This window comes from Ambystoma mexicanum, chromosome 7q (assembly GCF_040938575.1).
Source record: "Ambystoma mexicanum isolate Mex_15411 chromosome 7q, UKY_AmexF1_1, whole genome shotgun sequence".
Taxonomy (NCBI): Eukaryota; Metazoa; Chordata; class Amphibia; order Caudata; family Ambystomatidae; genus Ambystoma; species Ambystoma mexicanum.
Genome location: NC_090941.1, coordinates 8,826,815 through 8,849,389, shown reverse-complemented (window position 1 = coordinate 8,849,389; position 22,575 = coordinate 8,826,815). Strand labels below are relative to the sequence as shown.

General features: G+C 40.1%; 1 protein-coding gene and 1 long non-coding RNA gene across 4 annotated transcripts in view; one reads left to right on the top strand and one right to left on the bottom strand.

The window, feature by feature from the left end:
• Positions 1 to 22,575, top strand: part of GABRR3 (gamma-aminobutyric acid type A receptor subunit rho3) — a 2,040,413-nt gene that overhangs the window by 1,006,817 nt on the left and 1,011,021 nt on the right. For all 3 annotated transcript variants that reach the window (XM_069639257.1, XM_069639256.1, XM_069639260.1), the window contains exon 8: positions 17,357 to 17,553. In XM_069639257.1, coding sequence (XP_069495358.1) covers positions 17,357 to 17,553 — 197 coding nt within the window. The remainder of the gene's footprint in view (positions 1 to 17,356; positions 17,554 to 22,575) is intronic.
• The window catches only part of LOC138527900 (uncharacterized), a 40,694-nt gene continuing 34,766 nt past the window's right edge, over positions 16,648 to 22,575 (bottom strand). The window contains exon 6 of the long non-coding RNA XR_011284082.1: positions 16,648 to 17,515. This is a non-coding gene — a long non-coding RNA (uncharacterized lncRNA). The remainder of the gene's footprint in view (positions 17,516 to 22,575) is intronic.

Here is a 22,575-nt window from a genome sequence, read left to right as displayed (position 1 = left end):
CAGCATGCTTTCCGGCGGCCATTATGATGTTTCCGCTGCCAGTAATGCACAACTATGTTGTATGGCTTGGATGCGTGGGTTGAAACATCCCACAATAATGTTTTTCTCATATGTTAATTTTCTATTTTTAAAAATGTGTAAAGTTTCAATGTAAACTAAATCACAATTAATATTATTATTAATTGCATTACTGCACACAAAACACAAACAGACAACAACACATACAATTAGAGTATATACAGGGAAAGTGAAGTAAACAAAAAACAGCAGTATTAGCCGACAATCTTCATAACCCAACTGATTATCTTCATGCACAGAAATGATTGCTCTTCTTCAAAGCTACTACTTCCCTATGTATAACTGTCACATATTGTGACTAGACCCTAAGAAAAGTAGTGTAAATGCAATGTGTACAAATATGAGCATATCCAGGGAAAGTACAGTAATAAAAAAACAACAGAAATATAAGACAGTGTTGATAACCTTACTAATCATCTTCATACATAGAAAGCATTGCTGTCTTCCAAGTCTGTGTTTTCCCTTTTGTATATGTTTCATATGCTTTGAGTGGAGCCTAAGTGAATTACTGTAAGAACATATTTAAAGTATAAGTCTACAAATATAGTACTTTGTACTATAGCATAGTGAATTTTTAGTTCCTGACTGTTACTGGCCTAGATATAGCAGTAAAGGAAAAAAGAGTGAGCCAGGCAAGTGATGTCATCAGTGATGTCATCAATGACATTTGTGATGTCATCTTTGATGTCCTGGGTGTTAGTCTTAGCAGTGCACAGTGGTGGCGCGAGTTATGGTTGCTTATCTTACCATAACTGGCGAATTTCAGGGGGTTTTCGGTTTTACTTGGAACCATAAGGTCCCTTTAACAAAGTTTTTTCACTGAATTTTATAGGCTTTTAGTAGCGCAACTTAACCATAATGTCCCCTTAACAAAGTTTTTTCATTGAATTTCATAGGTTTTTATTACTGCAACTTAACCATAATGTCTACGAACATCTGACTTCATTGCAGACCTTCCGGAGAGTGCCACATGACCATATACTGGCTGTTGTATGCCTCATGGACACCACTTTAATTTTTATATCTTCATCAAATAATGACAGGAGTCAGCCTGCATGTCTGAACTCCGTTATTCCCATATCATAACTGACCTCTCCATTCCATTCCATCCCAAGTTCTAACCACCAAACATTCCACATTCTATTCAGCTACAACACTGGCGCGCGGCATGATGACGTGTCCGAGAACCCGTACGCACTTCACGATAAAATGTGTGCTTCTCGGACAGTTCGGAACTGCATTTTTTCTACTGATCTAGGAACTTTCAACTTCAAAATTTCCCTTGCACAGCTCAAAAACCTATTCCTACTCATCCATTAACAATCTAGTACACAGTACATACTTTTTGCAAAACTGCTATTTTTCTTAAAATGGAATCAGCTAATGCCATCCCTCCTCCCCAAGAGACACCAACACTGCTGTAATCAAGGAGCATGAGAAACACTGCCCCCTACCTTAGAAATAACACATGCACAACATTTTCCCCTGTCCACCTGCCCTTCCATATTAGTGTTTGGTGCCTCTTCCCTCATTTCCCTCCGCACCTTTCATTCAAAGCTCTACTGCCGAAAAAAAAAGGAATCCAAAAACAAAATAAATGTTCCTTTAGGAACCACCTTTCACAGTTAAAAAATAGAACTAAAAAATAAAACGTATAGACTCCATCTACTTTATATTTCTCAGTAAAGTACATAGACTCAATAAGATTTTCCAACATTTCCATTTGCATGTTGTGTTATGCTAATGGGAATATTGTGGCATTCATCCTCCGTTCCAGGGACTGGAACAGTGGATACCGGCCCAGCAGCCCAAGTTATCAGCCCAAGCGAAGCGAGGATGGATAACGAGGACTCTGGACCATTATCCCCCCATTCCAGCCCCTGAAATGGGGGATGAAGGCCATTAGCAGCCTAGGTTCCCAAAGCAGGAACCCGGGCTACTAGAAAAGAGGATTTTTCTTCCTACACCGGGATGCCTTTGGCGTCCCGGTGTAGGATGGAAAATCCTTTTCCTAGATGGCCACCATGGAAAGGGAAGGCGGGGGGGTTCCATACAGGGCCCCTCTTCGCTTTCCATGGCAGCCTGCAGAAGGCAGAGAGAGAACCATATTACCATATTACCATGAGCACATTTTTCTTCCCTTTCAAATCTATCCTAATTTCGAATAACTTTACCACAAAGCCAGTCCCAGGTGGACATGGTGTCATGAGTAGCCAGATTCAACCCTTCTGGACTTCATGGTCCATGATGCACTGCGGCATAAACACTGCAATTCATCCAAGATGGCCAACAAGTCAGAACTGTTGCGGTCTAGCCTTTGCATGCAGTCGCCAGCTTCCTAGAAAACCGGCACGCCCCCGCGGCTCCGCGCGTCTCAACTCTACCCCTACGAGTACTAGACGTTGTTCGAGTTCGCTCTCTGCGTTGCCGTGTAATTCTATCTTCCTTCTTTGTTCCTGGAACCCTCTCCCTTCCTATCCTTACCTTCTGCTACCTTCCTTCCTGGATTCATTGACATTTGTACCTGGAATTCGAACACTACCGGCTTTTTCAGCCGGCTTCCACGCTGGAACCAGAGGACTCGCATTCCAGCCTGTACAAGTCACGGTCAGTGAAAAAGAAAGAAGCCTCATCCCGGAAGAACGCAAGCAAGGAGAAAAAGGTGAGAAAGAAAGAGGTTTTTGACACATGGCCACTTTAATCCTATGTTTTGTCCTTTGTGGTAATGGCCAGTAGCCAGAATGTCCGGATCATGACCTTATTCCACGACCCAGATAATCTGGCCACTGCCCATGGCCACAGGCTACCCCTCAGTCACTAAAGGTATACCACTATTTTTTGTAGCTACATTATGACACTTGTCAAAAAATAAAACACTGGCACATTTCCAAAACCATGCTTGAAGGTCCTTGCCAATGCTCCTTACGCCTAGCCCCCACTTGACAAAATCCATTCAGACTTTACGAAAAAATGTATATCTAGATCTATAATCTTTTTGCAAACCTTTGTGTAGATTTGTCAAATGGCACCACATTTATAAGCCTTTACAATATTTTGGGACCCCCCTCTAATTTTGCTCCCTCTTGACAGAATCCCACCAAACTTCGCAAAAACATTTATATCTAGATCTATTATCAGTTTGCCAAATTAAGTGTAGATTCGTCACATGGCACCTCATCTACAAGCCATTACATTATTTTGGGACCCCCCTCTAATTTTGCCCGCTCATGAGAGAACTTTGTAAACTCATTCAGAATCAGGTCAGAAATATACATGCAAAATTTCATGCAGTTCTATTAAGTGGCACCAAAGTTATAAGCCATCCAAGAACTGCATTTCACCAACCCTGTAATGCTGAGGGGTCCGCAAACTTTTTAGGACTGCTCGTGAACATCCAAACTGTTCGCGGACTTTCGCGGCAGAAAAACACCTGTTTTTTTGCTTCTTGCAGCCATATCCCATCCTCATCACCCCTCACCTCCCCAGAGATTATTTGATAAGTTTGACAAGTGCAATGTTGTGTTTTGTTTATATGTTTTTACCGCAATGTTCGCAGACACCAGCAGATGTCCGTGAATCCAAGATGGCGGGCGTTTCCAAAAATCAGACGCACTTCACGCTCTTCACCATCCAATCAGCGAACATGTTGCATGTCCGCGGACATGACGCAAGCCGATTAACCAATCCGTGTCCTGTCCGATAAGCGAACAGGGAAGTGTTTCTGAGGAGCGGACATAGATATCACTCATTTTTTGTGACCTACTTTTTGGTCATTTTTTTAAAAAACTACTGGACGGATTTTTACCAAATTTTCAAAAGCACGCTTTTGGGACCAACCTGCTGCTCCTGCCGCACGCAAATTTGGTGAATCTCCGTCCAGCGGTTTGGGCTGTAGGCGTGAGCAAAGTTTTTCCCCATTCAGTCTATGGGAAAAAAATAAATTTTGGGACCCCCCTATAACTTTGCCCCCCCTGGACCAAACCTCACCAAAGTGTGAAAAATAATTCAGAGTTGGCCATATACTTTTTTTGCAAAGTTTGGTGAGGTTTGGTCCAGGGGGGGCAAAGTTATAAACCGCCCAAAAATAGCTCCTCCTATGGATTAGCAACTTAACCACAACAACACAGCCACTACCTGTCATGCCCCGCATTCCTGTTTCTGGACGCTTGCGGGTGTTTACTTCCAGGTGGAAACTGCCCTGGAGACTTTTTGCAGCTCATGGAATTCGCCGGACTACAAGGTCCAGAGTTCCATCTGCTCGCGGTCACGTGAAACGCCCGCAACGTGCCCCGCGTTCTGGAACAGATTCCAGTACTTAGCATGGCGTGTCCCTGTAACGGGTGCTCCTAAAACTGACTATTCAGTTCGAGCACTCGACCTTCTGTTACTCTGATTCCTGTTTTATTCCTGACCCGGTTTTGTATCAAGGACTATTCTGAACGTCTTATCCTTCGATTTCTGGCTCCTGACTCCCTCGGTTGTTTCCCCTGGCTAACGAACTCCTGGCTCCCATTTCGGATTTGTTCTCCTCCTGCTCCCGTGTGTTGTGGTATTTGGATTTATGCAAAAATAAAAGACCTCCAGTGCAACTCTCTGTTGAAAACAGAGAGAAACCCAAACTAAACTTCCACGCACGTTTCTTTCTATCTATTGTGCTATCACTTTTGCACGAGCTTTCCTGACTCTCTTCACCTTCACATATTACACAGAACACATACAAAACTCTTTACCACGGACTGATCCACGGCGCTGCCCGCCTCACTAGAAGACAACGCTCTACATACTGAAGTGACCAAATGGACGCTCTCCTGTTTCTGGTGGTCACTCCCTGGATTGGTTACTTTCACTTGGGGACGCTCTGCTGAATACACTTGGGGATTATTTTGGACACTACTAGTTGCGCCGTCGTGCCGTTCGGGTTAGGTGGACCATTGCACAGACTTCCTTCAACTGGAACTTCCCTTTTCCATCATCAAGTCACCATCTTACTGAACTCTCTTAGGTTACGGGACTTCCTGTCTTGCTAAGCAGGTAAGAGGGGGCAATTGCGGGGGGGGAACAAGTGCTGTATTTTCGTAACTTTTTGGCTGCTATCTTGAACTATCCTTTTCTTTGTTCCCTTAGATCTGTTGTTGCTGCTCCTGCCTTTCCACTTAAGCCCCTGGCCTGTTAGTTATAGTATACTTTCTACAGGCTGCGATCTTGGGGGGAAAGTCTTGTACAAACATCGCTTTCAAGATATCCCAGAACCATCTTGGTGATAGTCCAGGACATCCCAGAGTGAAGGAGTTCCAAAAGCGGATGCTGACCTTGTATCCTTTATAAATCTGTATCCTTTTACAGATTGCGTAAAAGTTGTGACACTACCGTGGCTGTGTAATGCATATATATATATATATGTCAGGGAGTAGTTCTGTGACAGAGAATCAACAGAGGCAGGATGCAATGGGATCCATCCTGCTAGACACAACGCGTTTTGCGCACCACTACAAGTAACAGCTAAAGGAAGAGCTTAATGCAGGCTTATCGGCAGACATCTTACAACGTATAAACACAATGCAGTAAGAAAGCATATTTGAGCTAGAAATGTAAAATGGCCGATAAACAGTGAATGTGCCATGCAAACATTTTACGAGCATACCAAGAAATAAAATAAACATGTTAACACTACATTTCCTAGTTTAACTTGAGCATTTGGTTTGTTCTCTTAGCCCCATTCCAAAGCCATAAGTGATCGCAATACAGAGTTTGATACTGATTATCCATAAACATCCACAACATTCGGTCAGTTTTGAGATGGAGTAATCCAAACAATGAAGCGCACATATAACACCTCATTATTAGAATGGCGATACATATGAACTAGAGTACAGTTTGCTTAAAATAAAACATGCAAATATATTCATACAATTTAAGGCCCTGAGCAGGTATTGTTTTTGTCCTACCACGAGTGTTATTTCAAATTCGAACACAAACCAATAAGGTGCATAGTGCAAGTATTACTAGGAGTGTACATGGTAAAATATTAGTTTGATCTTGAGAGCAAAGCAATAAAGTGCGTATTTTTTTTATTACAGGGCCTGCGGTAGGGTAAGCTGCTCAACCCATAGGAAGAACACTTTAGGCGCGGCTTATAACTTCGCACCCCCTGGACCAATCCTCACGAAACTCTCCAGCAAAAGTATATGGCCCCGTCAGGTCGATCCTACAAAGATTGGTGAGGTTTCGTTAAGAGAGGGCAAAGTTATAGGGAGGTCCCAAAATGTATGGTTTTTCACATAGACACATTGGGAAAAAAAATTGCTCATGCCTACAGCCCAAACTGGTAGATGGATTTTCACCAAATTTGCTGCAGGGGCGGCAGCTTGATCCCAAAAGTGTGCTTTTGTAAATTTGGTGTAAATCCCTCCAGTATTATTTTTTTAAATGACCAAAAAGTAGATCCCAAAAAATTGGTGATGTCTGGGTACGGTTCGCGGACTCACTTCCCCTGTTTAGTCTGCAGGCGGGCCTTTGATTGGTCCAGAGGCTGACAAGAGGTCCACAGACATCGGACACGTTCACTGATTGGATGATGAAGAGCATGAGGTGCGTCATATTTTTGGAAGCGCCTGCCATGTTGGAACGCGGACAGCCGCAGGTGACCACGGACAGCGCAGTGGGGAAAAAGTCTGGGAAACGCATTTTGGGTCATTTGGTGGTGGAAAGAGGGGCTGGCAAGGTTGGGGGAGTGGAAAAAAGATGATATGAGGCTATTTTTGTAGGTTGAAAAAGGCCAGGCAGGTGCTGTAGCTGTTCCCAGACCAGCAAACACCATGATACAGATGGATTATTTGCCAGCTCGCTGAATGCCCTCCAGTTCCCGATCTCCCTCCTGGATCCCACAATATGTGAATGCCTCCCAGGAGTGCATACCTGAGTGCGGCTCCGGACATTGAAAGGGGAGAAAGGATCCTACTTTCAGAGCCACAAGTAAGCAGTTCCAGCGGTTACTCAGAGACTGCATTTCATTCAAAATTGGACACCCAATCCACCAAATCAGGCCGAAGCTACCAGTACCACAGTGGCTTTGTGCAGATCCCTTGGTACACCAGCTGTCCCAGAGAAGGTGGTACCCACCCAACCACAAGGACTTCCGTGGTTCTGGAGAAAATACCATAACCTTTTTACATCCCTGTCTGTAGTACAGGGGTCACTAGTTTCACCTGCCCTGAGGAAGGCTTGACATGGATGCCACAACCACAGACACGCCGAAACGTGAACCAGTGCTTGACTAACCATCAGTATAGAAGAGAATTGTAAAATAGTCCAGATATTTCACACTCACGTAGGCAGACAGATAGCATGATTATTCATTAATCATGTCAATAATATAAAAAAAACTCTCCAGGGTAATCCCTTAAATACGCTGCAGTAGTTCTAGAGTAGTGTTTAGTCTACTCTGCAGAAATTCACATTATTGCTAGAATTGTTTTTTTGGTTATCCTGTTTTTGTGTTTTCTATTCAGTATTTGTTTTAATTTGATTATATGTATTGCCCTAAAACATTGGTTTTAGGTTTTTTATGTGTTGAGAAAAAATGTACCACTCTTTTTTGTATTAAAAAATAGTTATATTCTTAAGACACTCTCTGTGAACTCTGTGCACAAAATAATTTGCTATAAACAAGCATAAATGGTGACAACACATTGCATTGTCAGTAGCGTGGGTCTTCCTCTTTGTTTAAGGCTGTTTGGAGACAACCCAGCAGTTTGCGGACAGCGCCGTGAATGGGCGGCTTGGAAAATACATTTCGGGTTATTTGATGAGTGGAAGAGGGAATAGAAATGGTATGGAAGTGGATGGAAGATCACGTGGAGCTGTTTTATGGATGAAAAAGGGTTTGGAAATGCTACCTAGTCGTTGGTCAATTTCGGTGTACGCAAACATCCCTTCGATTGCAGGGTGGTCAGGGTGAGTTTTACTAGTTGACGGTGTATGGTACAAACTTGTTATAAAGTTAATTGTGTTGTGGTCAGTGGACAGAAACTGGGGGGCATGGCCACAGGCCATGGCCCCAAGAATATGTGCGCTGGGCACAACCATCACAGTAGTAATATGTGTAAAGTAATTAAAGGTAATGCAGTTGGAGTATGGCCAGAATCACCATAGTAGCAATATGTGTACAGTAATTGTAGGTAATGTAGTGGGAATCCATTGTAATATGGAGGAATTATGTAATTGAACTGTATATGGTACTTATGATTTTAGTACAATTGGGGATAGTGCTCACAGAACATGTAGTTGAATATAATTGCTGTTGTCAGTTAGTGTTGTAGTGTTATGAAGCTGCAATCTCTGGTTTCTTTTCTGTGGAATAAAAACAGTAGAATTGGTTAAGCATGATAGTTCAAAAGCTGTAGTAGTATACAGTTTTAAATATACATTTTCTTTTTTAGACCCTCATTAACAGTACATTTTAAGTACTATGTTTGGTACAACATTAGTGTATGACACACTGCTGTTGTTTTGACATTACATAATGATTGGGTCATTGGGAAAATAAATCTGTAATGGATAAAAAAAACGATTACAGTTAGCTGAGTGTAAGGGTGATAGTATGTTTGTTTGAAGTATGTTGTAATTAAGGGACTGCCTGAAGTAGTTAGATACCTGTTGGCGTATTGTGACAAAATTAGAGGTTAGAAGATGTTTTGTCATATAAGAATTCAGATGGCGTAGTTGAAGAGCTTTGCAATGAAGGGTGTTTTTCAAGTAGTTAGATTCATGTTGGCATATTGTAACAAGATGGACTTTCAAAAGTGCTATTCTAGTGTTATGGATGTAGTTAGATACCTGCTGGCATTTTCTGACTGTTAATTGTGCTATAGTTTAGTGACTAAATTTGGGTTGAAGGAATATTAAGTAGGAATTTGTTAAATTTGCAGGTAACCTTTGTTTTAGAGTAGCAGAGGTATTGTTACATCCAAACCGACCACTTCTTTTTTTGACATATGCAGGTTAGTGCCCTCAAGTGGTTGCAGCACCAGCATGGTATATTATACCAACTGTTGTGCAGGTTTTCTTGGCCATGTGTGAAGCCTGTAAGCTTACAGTTATTTTTGGTACCATCTGGATTGTTCCTTAGAAGCATTTGTATAACATATTGGCTATGTGATTTTATTTGTATGATGGAACTATTGTCTGAATTGCAAAAAGGGCCTAATATGCCATTATATGCACTCTGCAGAAGCTGGTGAAATGGAATGGATTCAGAATTTGGTATGGATAGTACATGTAGTAAGTACATTAGGAATTCTTGAGGATCTTTTTGTGTGTTTATGGTAAATGTTACCATTCCTGCACAGTAGTCCAATTCTTGCTTAATACCTGAGACACTGTAAGTGTTGTCAGGATTATTTGTGGCATTTCTGTGAAGGACAAGCATTTGCAAACACAACTGGTCTGAGCCGTTTAAGTAAATGTTGTGAACAATTGGTGGCAATTGAAAAAGAAGATTCATTGTCAAATTAGAATAACAATTTACTCCAGTTGAGTTTCTGAATTCAAATGGACCAGAGAGTTCTGTTTGTGGATCGTTTGATGGGCCTGCAGATGTTTTTGGACAAGAGAGATTTATGTGTTTCTTTTGTGATGAATGTGCAGTTGATTTTGTACTAGACAATTTTGTGGTTGTGTTGTTTGATGCAGGAGTTGGTCGTTTTTTTAGTGGTATTGTTGTGAAATTTGATATAGCTTCTGTTTCTATTCTTTGTCTTTTAAAAGTTTTCTTTTTTTGAGGTACAGGGTACATATGTAGAAGGGGGGTATATAGTGCCCATTGTCTATTGTATTCAAGGATGCAAGGAATGTCAGCATTGACTTTGTTTGCATCAAAGTTAACTAGGAATAGAACATTGAGTGTACAGAGACGGGAAAGTGGTATGTAACTCATAGCTTATTTAAATACTGTGCTGCCAATGTCAATCAATGCTTGATCTAGGGTTAGACCTTGTGATTTGTGAATAGTGACAGCATCTGCAAGAGACAGAGAACATTTCTATATGCGTACGTACAGCTCTTTGAAAGGAAGGAAACATCTGATTGTCCAGGCAATTTATTTAACTTCTGCAAGTTTGTCAAACTGAATGTTGTTGTCATGCGGATATGTTTGGAAGCCAACAACTGTAACAATTGCTCTTTGACTAAGCCTTGTTCTACGTCGAGGTTATGTTTTAGAATTACTCAGCAGTTTAGACACAAAAAGTCAATATTTTCTCCAATCCAGAGATACATCTTGGAGATACATTTTTCTAAGCTATTTAGTCATGCTGTTGCTTATTGACGCATAGGAAGTGTCATGCTGCACTTCTAGTTTGTCTGTGGAGTTGACATGCAGTATGGGTTGCATTTCCTTTTTCAAGATTGTCTCGTTGAATTGACTACAGCTTGCAAGTGTTGGCCTTAAGGACATACATTTTAGATTTTATTGAGTTAATTGTTCCATGGCATCAGGAGCAGATGTGTTTCCCCCATATAGCTCATGGATAAGCCTACGATTTAAGATGGATTTTGCATCTTTAGTAAGCAGCCCAGTTGTAGTGCTTTTTTAAAATGTTAGCATATGTGAGGTCTGCAGACTGGTGGATGTTTTGAGTTAGTTCTCTGTAGTGAAAATGTTGCCAGAGATTTACATTTCCAATGCTGTCAAGAGTATTGTGGTATTCTTTGTGTCCTAATGTTTTTGAAAACAGGTTGCCCTTTCACTGGTGTTAACTGTAGGAGGTCTCCGAAAACAATAACATGTTTTCCTCCAAACAGTTCTTCGTAGTTGGTTTTCAGAACTTCTGGTATTCTGAGATGAATTAAAACCAACATGAGGTTGGACACTATGCAAACTTGATCTAAAAGGAGCACTTTCATTTGTTTTAGAATTCTGCATACCTCAATAACAATTTCTGCTGTCAATGTGTAGTATTCTAATTTGTGTTGGTGTTCTACGGGGAGGAGTAGTAGTCGGTGTAAAGTTACACCACCTATGTTGTAGGCAGCTGTGGCTGTAGGCTGTGGTCGCTGTTACTACAGCTGAAAGGGTGTAGTGTGTTAAGTTTCATAGAAATGTGTGGATTATTTTACTTAAGAATGTTTTACCAGAACCAGTTTCACCACTTACATACAGCAGCAGAGGTTTATAATTTTTACAGCTACAGATTTTAGTTTCATGTGTAAAATCATGTTCAATTTCTTGAGTGACTTCTAGATAAATGTTGAGTTGTTTATCATTTAGCTGAGATTCCAGAACTGACAAGTCTTCCTCAGATTGTTTATATTGATACATGGTATTTTCGACCTCAGTCATGGCTATTTCTGCTTCATTTTGAATGAGTGAATCTCCAAGTGGGTCTAGGCTTCATGTAAGGGAAGGTTGACTGCCCTCAGTCCTTGACTGCCATTTTTGTCTAGTTGAGCTTCAATTTCTTCCTCTTGATATGATATGATATGATATGATATTTTATTTGTATCACGCTCGTACACAAGTGTCATTGTCCAACATTTGTTTGTATTGTTTGAAATTGTCTTTTGTTATACTGCTTTCATTTGCTTTAAATGCAGCTTCAAATGAGTCATAGTCCCCTAACAATTGTTCTTTTTTTCACCAAGGTTTAACCATTTGGAGTAGGGTTGTATCATATAGTTCTCTATGTTGTGGAGTTGAAACCGAATATTTGCCAGTTGTCTCATTTGATCTGACATTGTTTTTGTAGGTGTAGTTTTGGGAAATGCCGTACAGACACATGTTTTCCAAAGCAGTACTTCTGTTTGGGTAGTATGTGTCAAAGAAATTGTTTTTTAAAATGTCTGGGCTGTTGGGATCATTTGTGGCTATGTTTTCTATCTCTTGGTAGGATTGTAGTACTCTTTTTTTCGGGATGAAGCTGGTCCAAGGTTCAGCCAGGCAATGTGCTCAGATTTGACATATAAGGCTGTACCTGTTAAACAGTCTGCAGCTTCATAGGTCCTGCATTATCTATGGGAGAGAATTTTTAAACCGAAGCTGTACAATTTCTGTGATAGTGTTTTGTCAGATGATATGTCATCCCAGAGGTCCTTTAGATCTGTTTTCTCAGCTTTGGTGGGATAGGCTGTTACATATCTTGCAACTGCATTGGAATTGTCTGGAATGCATTGTACGTCTATGTTTGCATTCCACTAGAGGACAATGATTGCATTGTAATCATTGATGTACTTGGATGCTTTTTCCCTTTTAATATTGTATGTATTTTTAGGGGATTTGCCTTTTACGTTGTATCTAAAACAAGACATCAAGCCATTTACTTGTCCTTTTTTGCACACTGGTCTAGGGAAACCAAAGCAACATTTGGTATAGTATTTCCCTTTGTTTTTATATCTACTTCGGCAGTATTTGCCACATTTATGTTTTTGAAAGCGTAACACTTGTGTATGTAGGTCAGTATCTGTGACTTCTGAGGGGATGTTGCAGGTAATGTATTGTTCAATGAACTGTATAACAGTGGCGTCACAATCATGGGCACATTTCGGAGCATCTTTTATTCACAAAAGCATGTGGATGTGTCGTGTTCCTCTGTATTGATATTATTTTTCTCTAAAAGAAGTGCTGCACTTATTGCAGATAAAATGCAGTATGGCTATGAAGCGATGGTGAAAGTACCTTGATACATTTACAAGGACAAGAGAACAGAGTTCTCCTGGTGCCTTTATGTCTATTCCGTCTTTATTTTGGTTTGCAGTCGCGCAAGTCATCCCATGCCTACTCTACACAACTTAAAGTAATGGACCAGGTGGGTGGGCCTAGGATCCTTAGCATGCAACGTACATCAGTGTGACGTCGGAACCAGTATTCTTTTGTACAAGAGAGTTGTGATACTTGACTGCAAAACTTCACCTTTGTCTTTTACTTTTTAAAGCAGCTAGGTAGTGGATATGTGTAAAAAGTTTGAGCCTGTTTTTAAAGTGTATGAAACTCCATAACATAGAGTTGCTAGTTCACTTTCGAAGAGGAGGTGGAAAATGTATTTGACATTTTGCCTTAATCTGGGGTCTTCAGAATATATTCGTAAAGAGTGATATTCTGATGCACTAATTTGTATGGGCCTTTCATCATAGATTCCTCCTTTTCCTGTAGGAAAGAGTAGAGGAAAAGAACGCACGTTTACACTTTTTCCCATATGCTCACTGGGGATCCTTTGGCTTGATGCATTTGATAGATTTCTAGTGCATCATCAATTGTGTCTTTGGAGTGCGGTGTGTGAATAGTATACTGGTCTAAAATGTTGGCTGCTGTAACAGGATCTACATGTTGAAATTGTCCAGTTTCTGGTGACTCTTGAATAATGTGGGTGGTTTCTCGACAGTTTTCCTCTATGTGTATATCTTTTTAGTACTCATTGTTTTCTTTTAGATGTTATAGGGCTTGTCTAAATTTGTTTAAATCGACTAGCAGTTGTCAAATTGTGTTTTTCTTCTGTTGGCACACCATTAACTAGTACAATCAGAGATTGATCTGTTGGCCATTGTAGTCCTAGAGTTTTAACATTTTCTTTTAGATCCAATGGTAAATATACTACTTAGCCACGGATGCCCTTTAGTAGCTTTGATGGTGGTAATTTGGCAGATTCTGTAAAATGCAGACTGATTGATGTCCTTGCAGACCAGTGTGGCTGTGCAGTGGATAGGAGTCTATGGTTAGTAAAGTTTTCATTTGACTTTCAGTTTTACATAGTGATTGAGGAATTGTCGTGAAGATTTAAAGGATTGTTGGTGTACATTACACATTGAGCTGCATGTCCATTTGTACACTGGACGGTTTGTTTGGGTGAAAGCAGCATTTGGTTTCAAAGTTTGTTGGGAATGTGTTTCTATAAGGGTTTCTTTTGCCATAATGGTTTGTTACACCATTTCATACCCCCGAGCACTATTGTCTATGGTTGTTCTTGTTTATAGGCGTTTCCATTGAAGTATGGTTATGTGCTGCTTGTGTGAATCTATTCACCATCACAAAAGTCTGAAAAGGTCTCTATACTGACACTGCGCATGTTTAGAAGTAGTTGTAATGTATTGATTGATTTAGTTAGTGGTTTCATTCTCTTTAAAATCAATATAAACAATTTCCTCATCAGTAGAAAAGCACTGTCAATTAGAGCTTGCTGGATTACTCTCCTGCTGTAGTTTATCGTGACGACGTTAACACTGGCAGATAGAGGATTGGGTTCGTTAGTAGGTCTACTTTTCTTTGTACATCATCTTTTACTTTCTTTTTTTGCAAAGAGGGCCTTACCATTTTTAGTCATGGGTGGTTTCATTTTTTGAATGGGGTTACTAGCTCTTTTGTTTTAATGTTTTCTATGAATTGTTTTAGAGGTAGATGACTATGTGATGTACGTTTAGTCTTATCTGCTCTATGTTTTCTTTCTTTTCTACAGAGTTGCTGCTCAGTAGGTATTTTGTTGTGTCTGTTGGCAAAAGAGAAAGGTTGTATTGGAAAATTCTGTAATATATATGCATATATGTATGGTGCATGGGTGTGTGGGTGTGATTGTAGAGATGAATAGAGTGCTGTTTGATTGTGAAGTGGTATATTGGTGTGGCTGGGGAGGTTTTGAGAATAGGATTCTACAGACGTGTGATGGTGTTGGGTTAGTGAGGAAGGCAGTGGTGGTGTGATGGAATCTGTACGGTAATTGTGCTGCTTGGAGGAACAGAGGGGGTGTTGCAATGGTGGTGTGTAGATGGGAATAGTAGGAGTGTGAATGGTGGAATATAATAGGGTAGAGTGAAAGAATTGTTGATTTGAAAAGAGAAACCTGGGGTAATATATAGAGTGAAACTGTGCTCCTATAATTACATACATATACCTGGTACATTAATGTACTTACTTTGTCAGACGCAGAGGGTATTTAGTTTTTCAGTTGTTGATTGCATTGATGTGTTTCTTTCCTGCAATTGTAAAAATTGTAAAAGAAAGTTAGCTGGCATATGTGGTAATGGCGAAGTACTGTTAGGAAGGAAGGCTCATATTTACAATCGAAGGAGTGGTGGGGGAAAAAGTTAATAAAATTGGTGGATGGTTAAAAATGGTTGCTTTTCGGTGCATTTTTATGAAATTTAAGAAATGTGTATGGCATTTGCAGAAGCTCTGTTACATTTTGTAAAAGAGAGGAAAGGTTCATGGAAAAGAGTTGTAGTACACATTTAAATGGCAGTTGGTGTGTCTAGGTTTAACGTGTTAGGGATATATGCATACTTGCTAACATGATGCATTCTAATCTGTAGGTATTTATGTAGTCAGAGAGTTTTTGTTTGCATTATGGGACTTGTAGTTCAACTTTTACCATTGTGAAAGTTGGAATACAAGTCACAGAATGTAGAGAAAAAAGTAGGACTGCATAAGCAGCAGAAGATTGGAATGGATTATGTTAGGAATATGCATGTACTGTTAATATATTAAACTGGCACACACTGAGTGCCAATTACAAATGGTGTATAAATCTATTTTTTCAGCTTTTACTTTCTTTTATGGAAAAGTGACACAGTACTGCTGGAAATGCATATATGCATTGTTTAGCTTTCTTAAAAGGGCTTCCAATTTTTTTTTTTTAAAGCATAGCATTTCATATGTTTATTTCATATACATGTCGCAGTTTCGAATTGGGAAGTTCAATCAGGTTTTTCTTTGCATTCTGGGACTTGTAGTTGGAGTTTTATAATGAGAAAAGTGGAATTGGAAGTGACAGAACGCAAAAGAAAAAAGAAAGACCTAAGAAGCATCTATATACAGTGGAATCAACCATAAATCAACATATACATGTGTTTATATTGTATTTTGTTTGTTGTACTTTGCTGTACATATTTCTTGGGCCTAATTGTACATTGATACCAACCCATTATTCTCCTAAAGTAAAGCCTGACTTCTCAGCCACTCCAGCAATTGTGAGATTTTGTACAAACTTGATGGACGACCTGCTATTTCGCTAAGGATATGTCTCCCTATACCCCTCAACAGAGGACTGTGGAAAACATGCCTAACACTAATTGATGGCAGATGTGGGGAAAATGGGTAGAGGGAGAAGAGTGAACTGGGGGAATGGGGCAAGTAGTCGAACTAATACTGAAACCTCGACCCACAATATGAACTTGTACTAATTTAGTGATTATACCTTAACACAGAGCAAATCTAATAGCATGACTCTCAAATTGTGATTTTATGAGCGTATTACTTAATGAATATAATGCCTCATCCACTTGAACTGACTTCATATAGGAATAATTTTCCACTTGCATTGTACTGAACAATTATAAACAAACGCTTGATAAACAAGTGCACACAAAGACACCAGATGGTCTTACAGCTACGGCCACCTGCGACTCTGGATCCCTTATGGACACTATCTAATCAGAGCGCACAACCACAACCCACCGCAACACCAACCCCAACACAAACTCTATCACTATCACACACATGAGGCACTGAATCTCACCCATACGGTTACAACACACAGGGCCTCCCGCACCAACTCCCACATGCAAAACACTCACAGATGGCAGTTTGTTTGTTTTTTTTTTTTATTTGGTAATGCGCGCCAAACCCTTAGGTAGCCGGGCGCAACAGTATACACAAGAAATCTTAAGCTTCATTACAGTATTTGGCATGAGTAAATAAAACACATAGGCAAAAATATATACAAGAATATATACAAACATATGTACAAGTATAGGGCATATATTGGGATGTCCAGGGCACTCTACCAAGTTTATCTAAATGGACAGATGTATAATCAAGTTTATAAGTCAATCTCATAAATCTAAGTATGATATATGGGCTAGTAGGTGATGATGCATGCTCAGTTACCTCAAGTAAGGAGTAGTTCATGGAAGCAGAGGGTTCAGTATGGGCCAGGTGTAGTAGGTTAAGTGTAAGTCTATGTGTTGTTGGCGCGCAGCCATTTAAGTATCTTGTGTCTGAGGGTAAGGTTGTTCATTTCTGAGGTCGAGTGGTAACTTGTTCCAGCAATTAGCAGCTTTGACAGTTCTTCCTGGTTCTGAACCTATCCTCTCATTCTATCCTCAGTAACCTCCCCCACAGCCCATCTCTTGCAGAGCCATGCAAGCACTTGCAGACTGCCCCTGGGTGGCAGCAGTGCACAGTATAAATCAACATAACAAACATTTAAACATACATTTCAAAGCCAAAAAAGTATGTATTCGTTTTTATTTCTGATAGTTACTTAAACTGTTTTTCCAACTGTCCTTTGTCTCTTAGGTATAACCACTGTGTTAACTATGTCAACTATAATCACGGGAGTAAGTGCCTCAATGCCTCAGGTGTCTTACATAAAGGCTGTGGATGTATACTTATGGACCAGTTTCCTCTTTGTCTTCCTTTCCGTCATTGAGTATGCAGCAGTAAATTATCTCACAACTGTAGAAGAAAGAAAACAACTTAAAAAGAGAGGCAAGGTATATGTATTGCTTATTCGATTAATATTAATTGGAGTCGTTATGCCTTGTCTTCTAGGACATGTCAAGAAACATGAGCATACCATAGCACAGGCGAAATTATTTTTTCCTGGAAAATAAATGAATTTCTGTGCTATATTCACTATAACTCTGATCTGAATTTCCTGAAAAGACAATATTTTTCACAATTGTATGATTCGAAAGTAGAAAAATGTGTGGTAGTATTATTTCTGTACTGGACCAAACTAAATAATGCAATTGTATTTGCAGAAGGTTATACAGAAACAATGTCAATTATAACAAAATCGAATATGATGCAACTATACCACATACATTCACAGCGATACCCCTGCAAAACAAGGTTGATGTGCAGCTGTAAAAGATTTCCATCAGAAATTACCATAACATGTTCCTAATAATATTTATCTTGTAGTAAGAGAAAAGAAGCAAGAGAAGTCATTTTGCAAAACTCTTTTTAAGATGTACAGAACAGGGCTGTACAATACGTGAGGATGGGGAGAGTAATATCAGACAAGAATAGGGCAACAAAAATGACTGACCGACTGGTGTAAACATATGAAATTCATCAAAACGAGCCCATGATAAATCAGAAAATCTAGTGCTTTAAGTGAAATGCAAAATGTGGAGGGGAAGCCTCTAACAAGGGTGTGTGATCTAAGTGTTGGATGTAGTCAAAGGAGGGCCGTTGCCCTAAATAATTCATCATGAGACCCTGCAAAAATGGATTTTGGGCACTCAGCATGATCTCAGGTGGTCCTTTTGCATATTGTAAAAACATCTCTGTAGTTGGGTTTTGTAAATAAATCAATGTCGATTAAAACACTATCTCACTAGCTACATGAACGATTCAATAGGTGAGTAAATTATGCTAATTTTGTAAATAGATCACCTATGAGAAGTGAGGGTGAATGGCACAAACGTGGGTTCCTCGCTGCTTTAAATAAAAGAGCATTTTGTGAATATAAGAATGGCTACAGATTTTAATATTTGACAAATATGTGGTTCATATTGATTCAAACATGAAATCGTTCTCAACACATAATGCCATTTGTGCTTGGTGCTCATTTCATTTGTCACAACACTGACCCTAGCAGTAAAGTATCTGCAAAGCATGAACCATTAGTGTCATTTGGACACACTCTTTGGTGTGAGGCTTCCACTGTCCTTTTTGGACAGACAACGATTTGCAGATTCCTAGATGCATTCCTTTCACATTTTGAAAATGGATCATTTGTCCCTGCATGAACACCATGATTGACATAACTTTTTTGAACAATGCTGGAAGGGCTAATTTCGAGCACTGACACCAAACCAGATGATTGATTTGTTGCAGTGTTAGCTCTATATCTGAAGCATATTTATCCATGTCGCTTTAAAGCTACTGAATAAATAAGTCGACTTATTTTGGGCACAAATGCTTCTTGCAAGTTCTGATACTTTGTTTCTGGGTGAATTCATGGCTGCAAGCTGGCTCCCTTCAATGGAACATCCTCCCCCTCCCTCTTTGCCTTGAGCAGGACTTTCTTAAATTCCAGAAGCTCTTCAAGACTTTCCTCTTGGCCTCCTCCTTCTCCCCCACCCCTCTCTCTCCTCTGCTGATCTCACAATTGCTTTGATTGGAGTCCAGGGCCCTTATGCATCCTCGGGTCCCTGACCCCCCACACCTAATCGCCCCCAGATTCTGTCTGTCTCAGCACTTGCCTCGGCACACTCTCCATAACTTGCTCTTCATCTGTTGCTCACCCACGAACATGGGTACCCCAACACCTACCCCCACATCCCCTCCCTTCTGCCCTTGCACGTTCTGAATACTCACAAGGCATAGTAGGTTTGTCCTTTATTTCCCTCCACTGTATTTATTATTTTCATGTATTTTAATGTGTCTCATTCCCATGTCCACTCCCTGTTGCCCTGTGGGCACTTTGAAACAGAAATGACATGCTGTATAAGCACCTAACCAGCTAACAATAAATAAATTAAATAAACAATAAATAAATATACAGCATTTGTTGGAAAAAAAGTTGCTAAATTGATTTGCAAATTTTCTGTACTGACTTTCATAGCTATGTTGAACCACACTGATTTGGGCTTTAAGCCAGTATATGTTTCTCCAGTGCACTTTTAAAATCAAAATAAACAAGATTGCTGATAATATGGGCAGGTTTTGGGAAAATACATAGACCACAACCTGTCAATGTTGTATGTGGGTCATCTAATGTTAAAATGCTGGTCCAACTTTAAACTTACAGAGAATGGCATACCAATAATTGAACATTTTGGAAGGTCATTGCAGATCAGTGGTACTTTTTGGATGAACCTGTCACTACATAAAAGAAATCAGGATGGGAGTAACTAATAGGCCACTGGGGTCGTACTGAATATAAGGAACGCTAATGACATTTGCCGGCAGTGGACTTGTGCGCCATAGTACCACCTATGCTCCTGCCCAATCCTCCTTTGCCACATTTCTTTGTCAAAGGATTTCTTTGTTGCAGTCGATCTCCTTTGTCATAGTCATTTGTCACTGTCCTTCCCCTTTATCAAAGTCCTTCTACATCACAGTCCTCCTTCAGCACTGTCCTTCATTACAGTCCTTCTCGTTTGTCATAGTTCTTCATTACAGTCCTCCTTCATTAAAGCCCTTCTCCTTTACTACAGAGCTTCAGCTTCATTACAGTCCTTTTTGTCGGGAATTCTCTTTTGTAAAAGTCCATCTCCTTAATCAGTCCTTTGTCACATTCCTTCATCACGGTGCTTTTGCTTCATCATTGTCTCTCTCTTTCATCCATCACAGTTCTTCTTGTTCATTGCAGTCCTTCATTGCATTCCTCCTTGACAGTCCATCATTCCAGTCTTTCTTTGTCCCAATGCTTCTGCTTCATCAAAATCTCTCTCCTTCATCATAATCCTTGTCCACATAACTTCTTTTAAGTCCTTCTCTTCTAATATTCCTACTCGTTGTCCTCTGCTGCTTTTTCACTTTTATTCTTCTTAATCAGAGGTCTTCTACTTCACCACAGGCCAAATGCATCACGCTCCTCCTTCATTACAGACCTTTTGTTTCATCATAGTCTTTCTCCTTTATTAAAGAGATTGGTCACAGGGTATATCCTTTGTCATCACAATGCACTTTGTTTGGTCTTATTGCCCTCCTCTTTCATCAAAGTCTGTTGCCAGCACAATCTTTTATCACTGTCTCATCTCCTTCATAACAGTCCTCTGGCAAAGTCCTTTTCCTTCCCCACAGTCCTCATCCTTTATCACAAGCCTCCTGCATCGACATAGTCGTTCATCATAGCACATTTCACAGTCCTTCACCTTCTTCATAGTTCTTCTCCTTTGGCACAGTCCTTTCTCACAGCCTCTTTCCTTTGCCAGAGTCCTTCTCCTCCATCACAGTCATTCTGCTTCCTCACAGTCCATTATTATAGCCCTTCTCCTTCACAGTCCTTCACTTCATCAACACCTTTTTCCTTTTTCACAGTTCCACAGTTTTCCTCATTCATCACAGTCCTCCTCCTTCATCAAAGTCCTCCTTAGTCACAGTCCTCCTTAGTCACGGTCCTCCTTAGTCACGGTCCTTATTCATCGAAGTATTTCTCCTTTCGCCATTCATCATCATAAACATTAATTCACACATCCTTCATTGCTCCAACATTCATCAATCCTCACATTCATATTAATTCATCTATCACTCCTCCTCTCTCTCTACACTTTGTCTACTTCCACTCAACATATCCTCCACCAGTCTAAATATGTGTGTTTATATGTATTCAGAAAACATTTTCACCATACAACAGCCAAACGTTGTTCTTTTTCTATGTTTGTTAAATATGTTTTCAATGGCCTGCCCATGCCTTAGCTATAACATTATTCAAGGGAAACTTGTACTGTCCTTTCTCATGATATACCCATACCAGTTTATGAAGACATCCTGGAATGTCCTTAAACCTTGAACATACCAGTTTGTGGGGACCCTTCTATGGTCCTGTTTGTGCCATGTGTACCCATTTAAGGGAGCTGTTTGCACAGGCCCTTGCTGACATTTTCCATGCCAATGCTGTACTTGTGCACGTTTGTAAGAAAAACCTTCTTTGACTATAGCATGTTGTCCCACTACTGGTTTCCATCACCATTTTGGGTTAAAATTAAGACCTCTGCTACCACCAGACTGCCTGGTTTCCACTTACAATGGGAATATCCATAGTCCAAAAGAATGGGAAAGCAAGGTTTCTCTACACTACTCTCCTTAGGAAATTGATTTTAATGAGGGACAGGGTCCACCTGAAATAATTGTAATCTTAAGGACTGACCAGTACCCCAAAATGAAATTAGTTTAGCCAGGAAGTGATATTTAAAAATACCAAATTCCCAGAAATCAGGCCAGGGTTACAAAACGGTCAACAGATATGCTGGAGGTCCCATTAAAGTAGATGGGAAAGCTCCAAAAAGAAACTGTTTTCCTAAAAGCAAAGGAGGCCCCTCTTTAGTGTTTCCTGTTTTAATAGCAAACGTCAAGACGGCTTCCTCGCTGGATACATACTTATCTCTGGGAACCCAAACCTGTCGAATTTAGTAGAGATTTGCAAAATGATCATCATAATCTTTGAACCTTAACCCTCACACATTAAAAATCCTAAATATCTTATCAATGCTTTCCACAACGGCAATGTAAACATGCTAAACATTTATAATAATCTTGGAAGGAGTACTACATAAGTTCTCACTTTCCTTCTTATAGTCATGTTCAGCTTTCCCCTCACATATATAATCCAATTAATTAATGTTTTAAGACACACTGAATACCTGAGACCAATCAAACCTGTGTTGCTCTGGGTTGTCTTGCTGTCAGGACAAACGTGTTGCCCTTGAGCTATCCTCCCAGCCCGATTATCTGTTAATTTCACTGTGCCATAAATAGCTAAGGTAAACTGTGGGTGCTATATATTCTTAATGTGCAAATATACAAAGCCATCTTTAGCCTGGCACAGGTCACCCCCA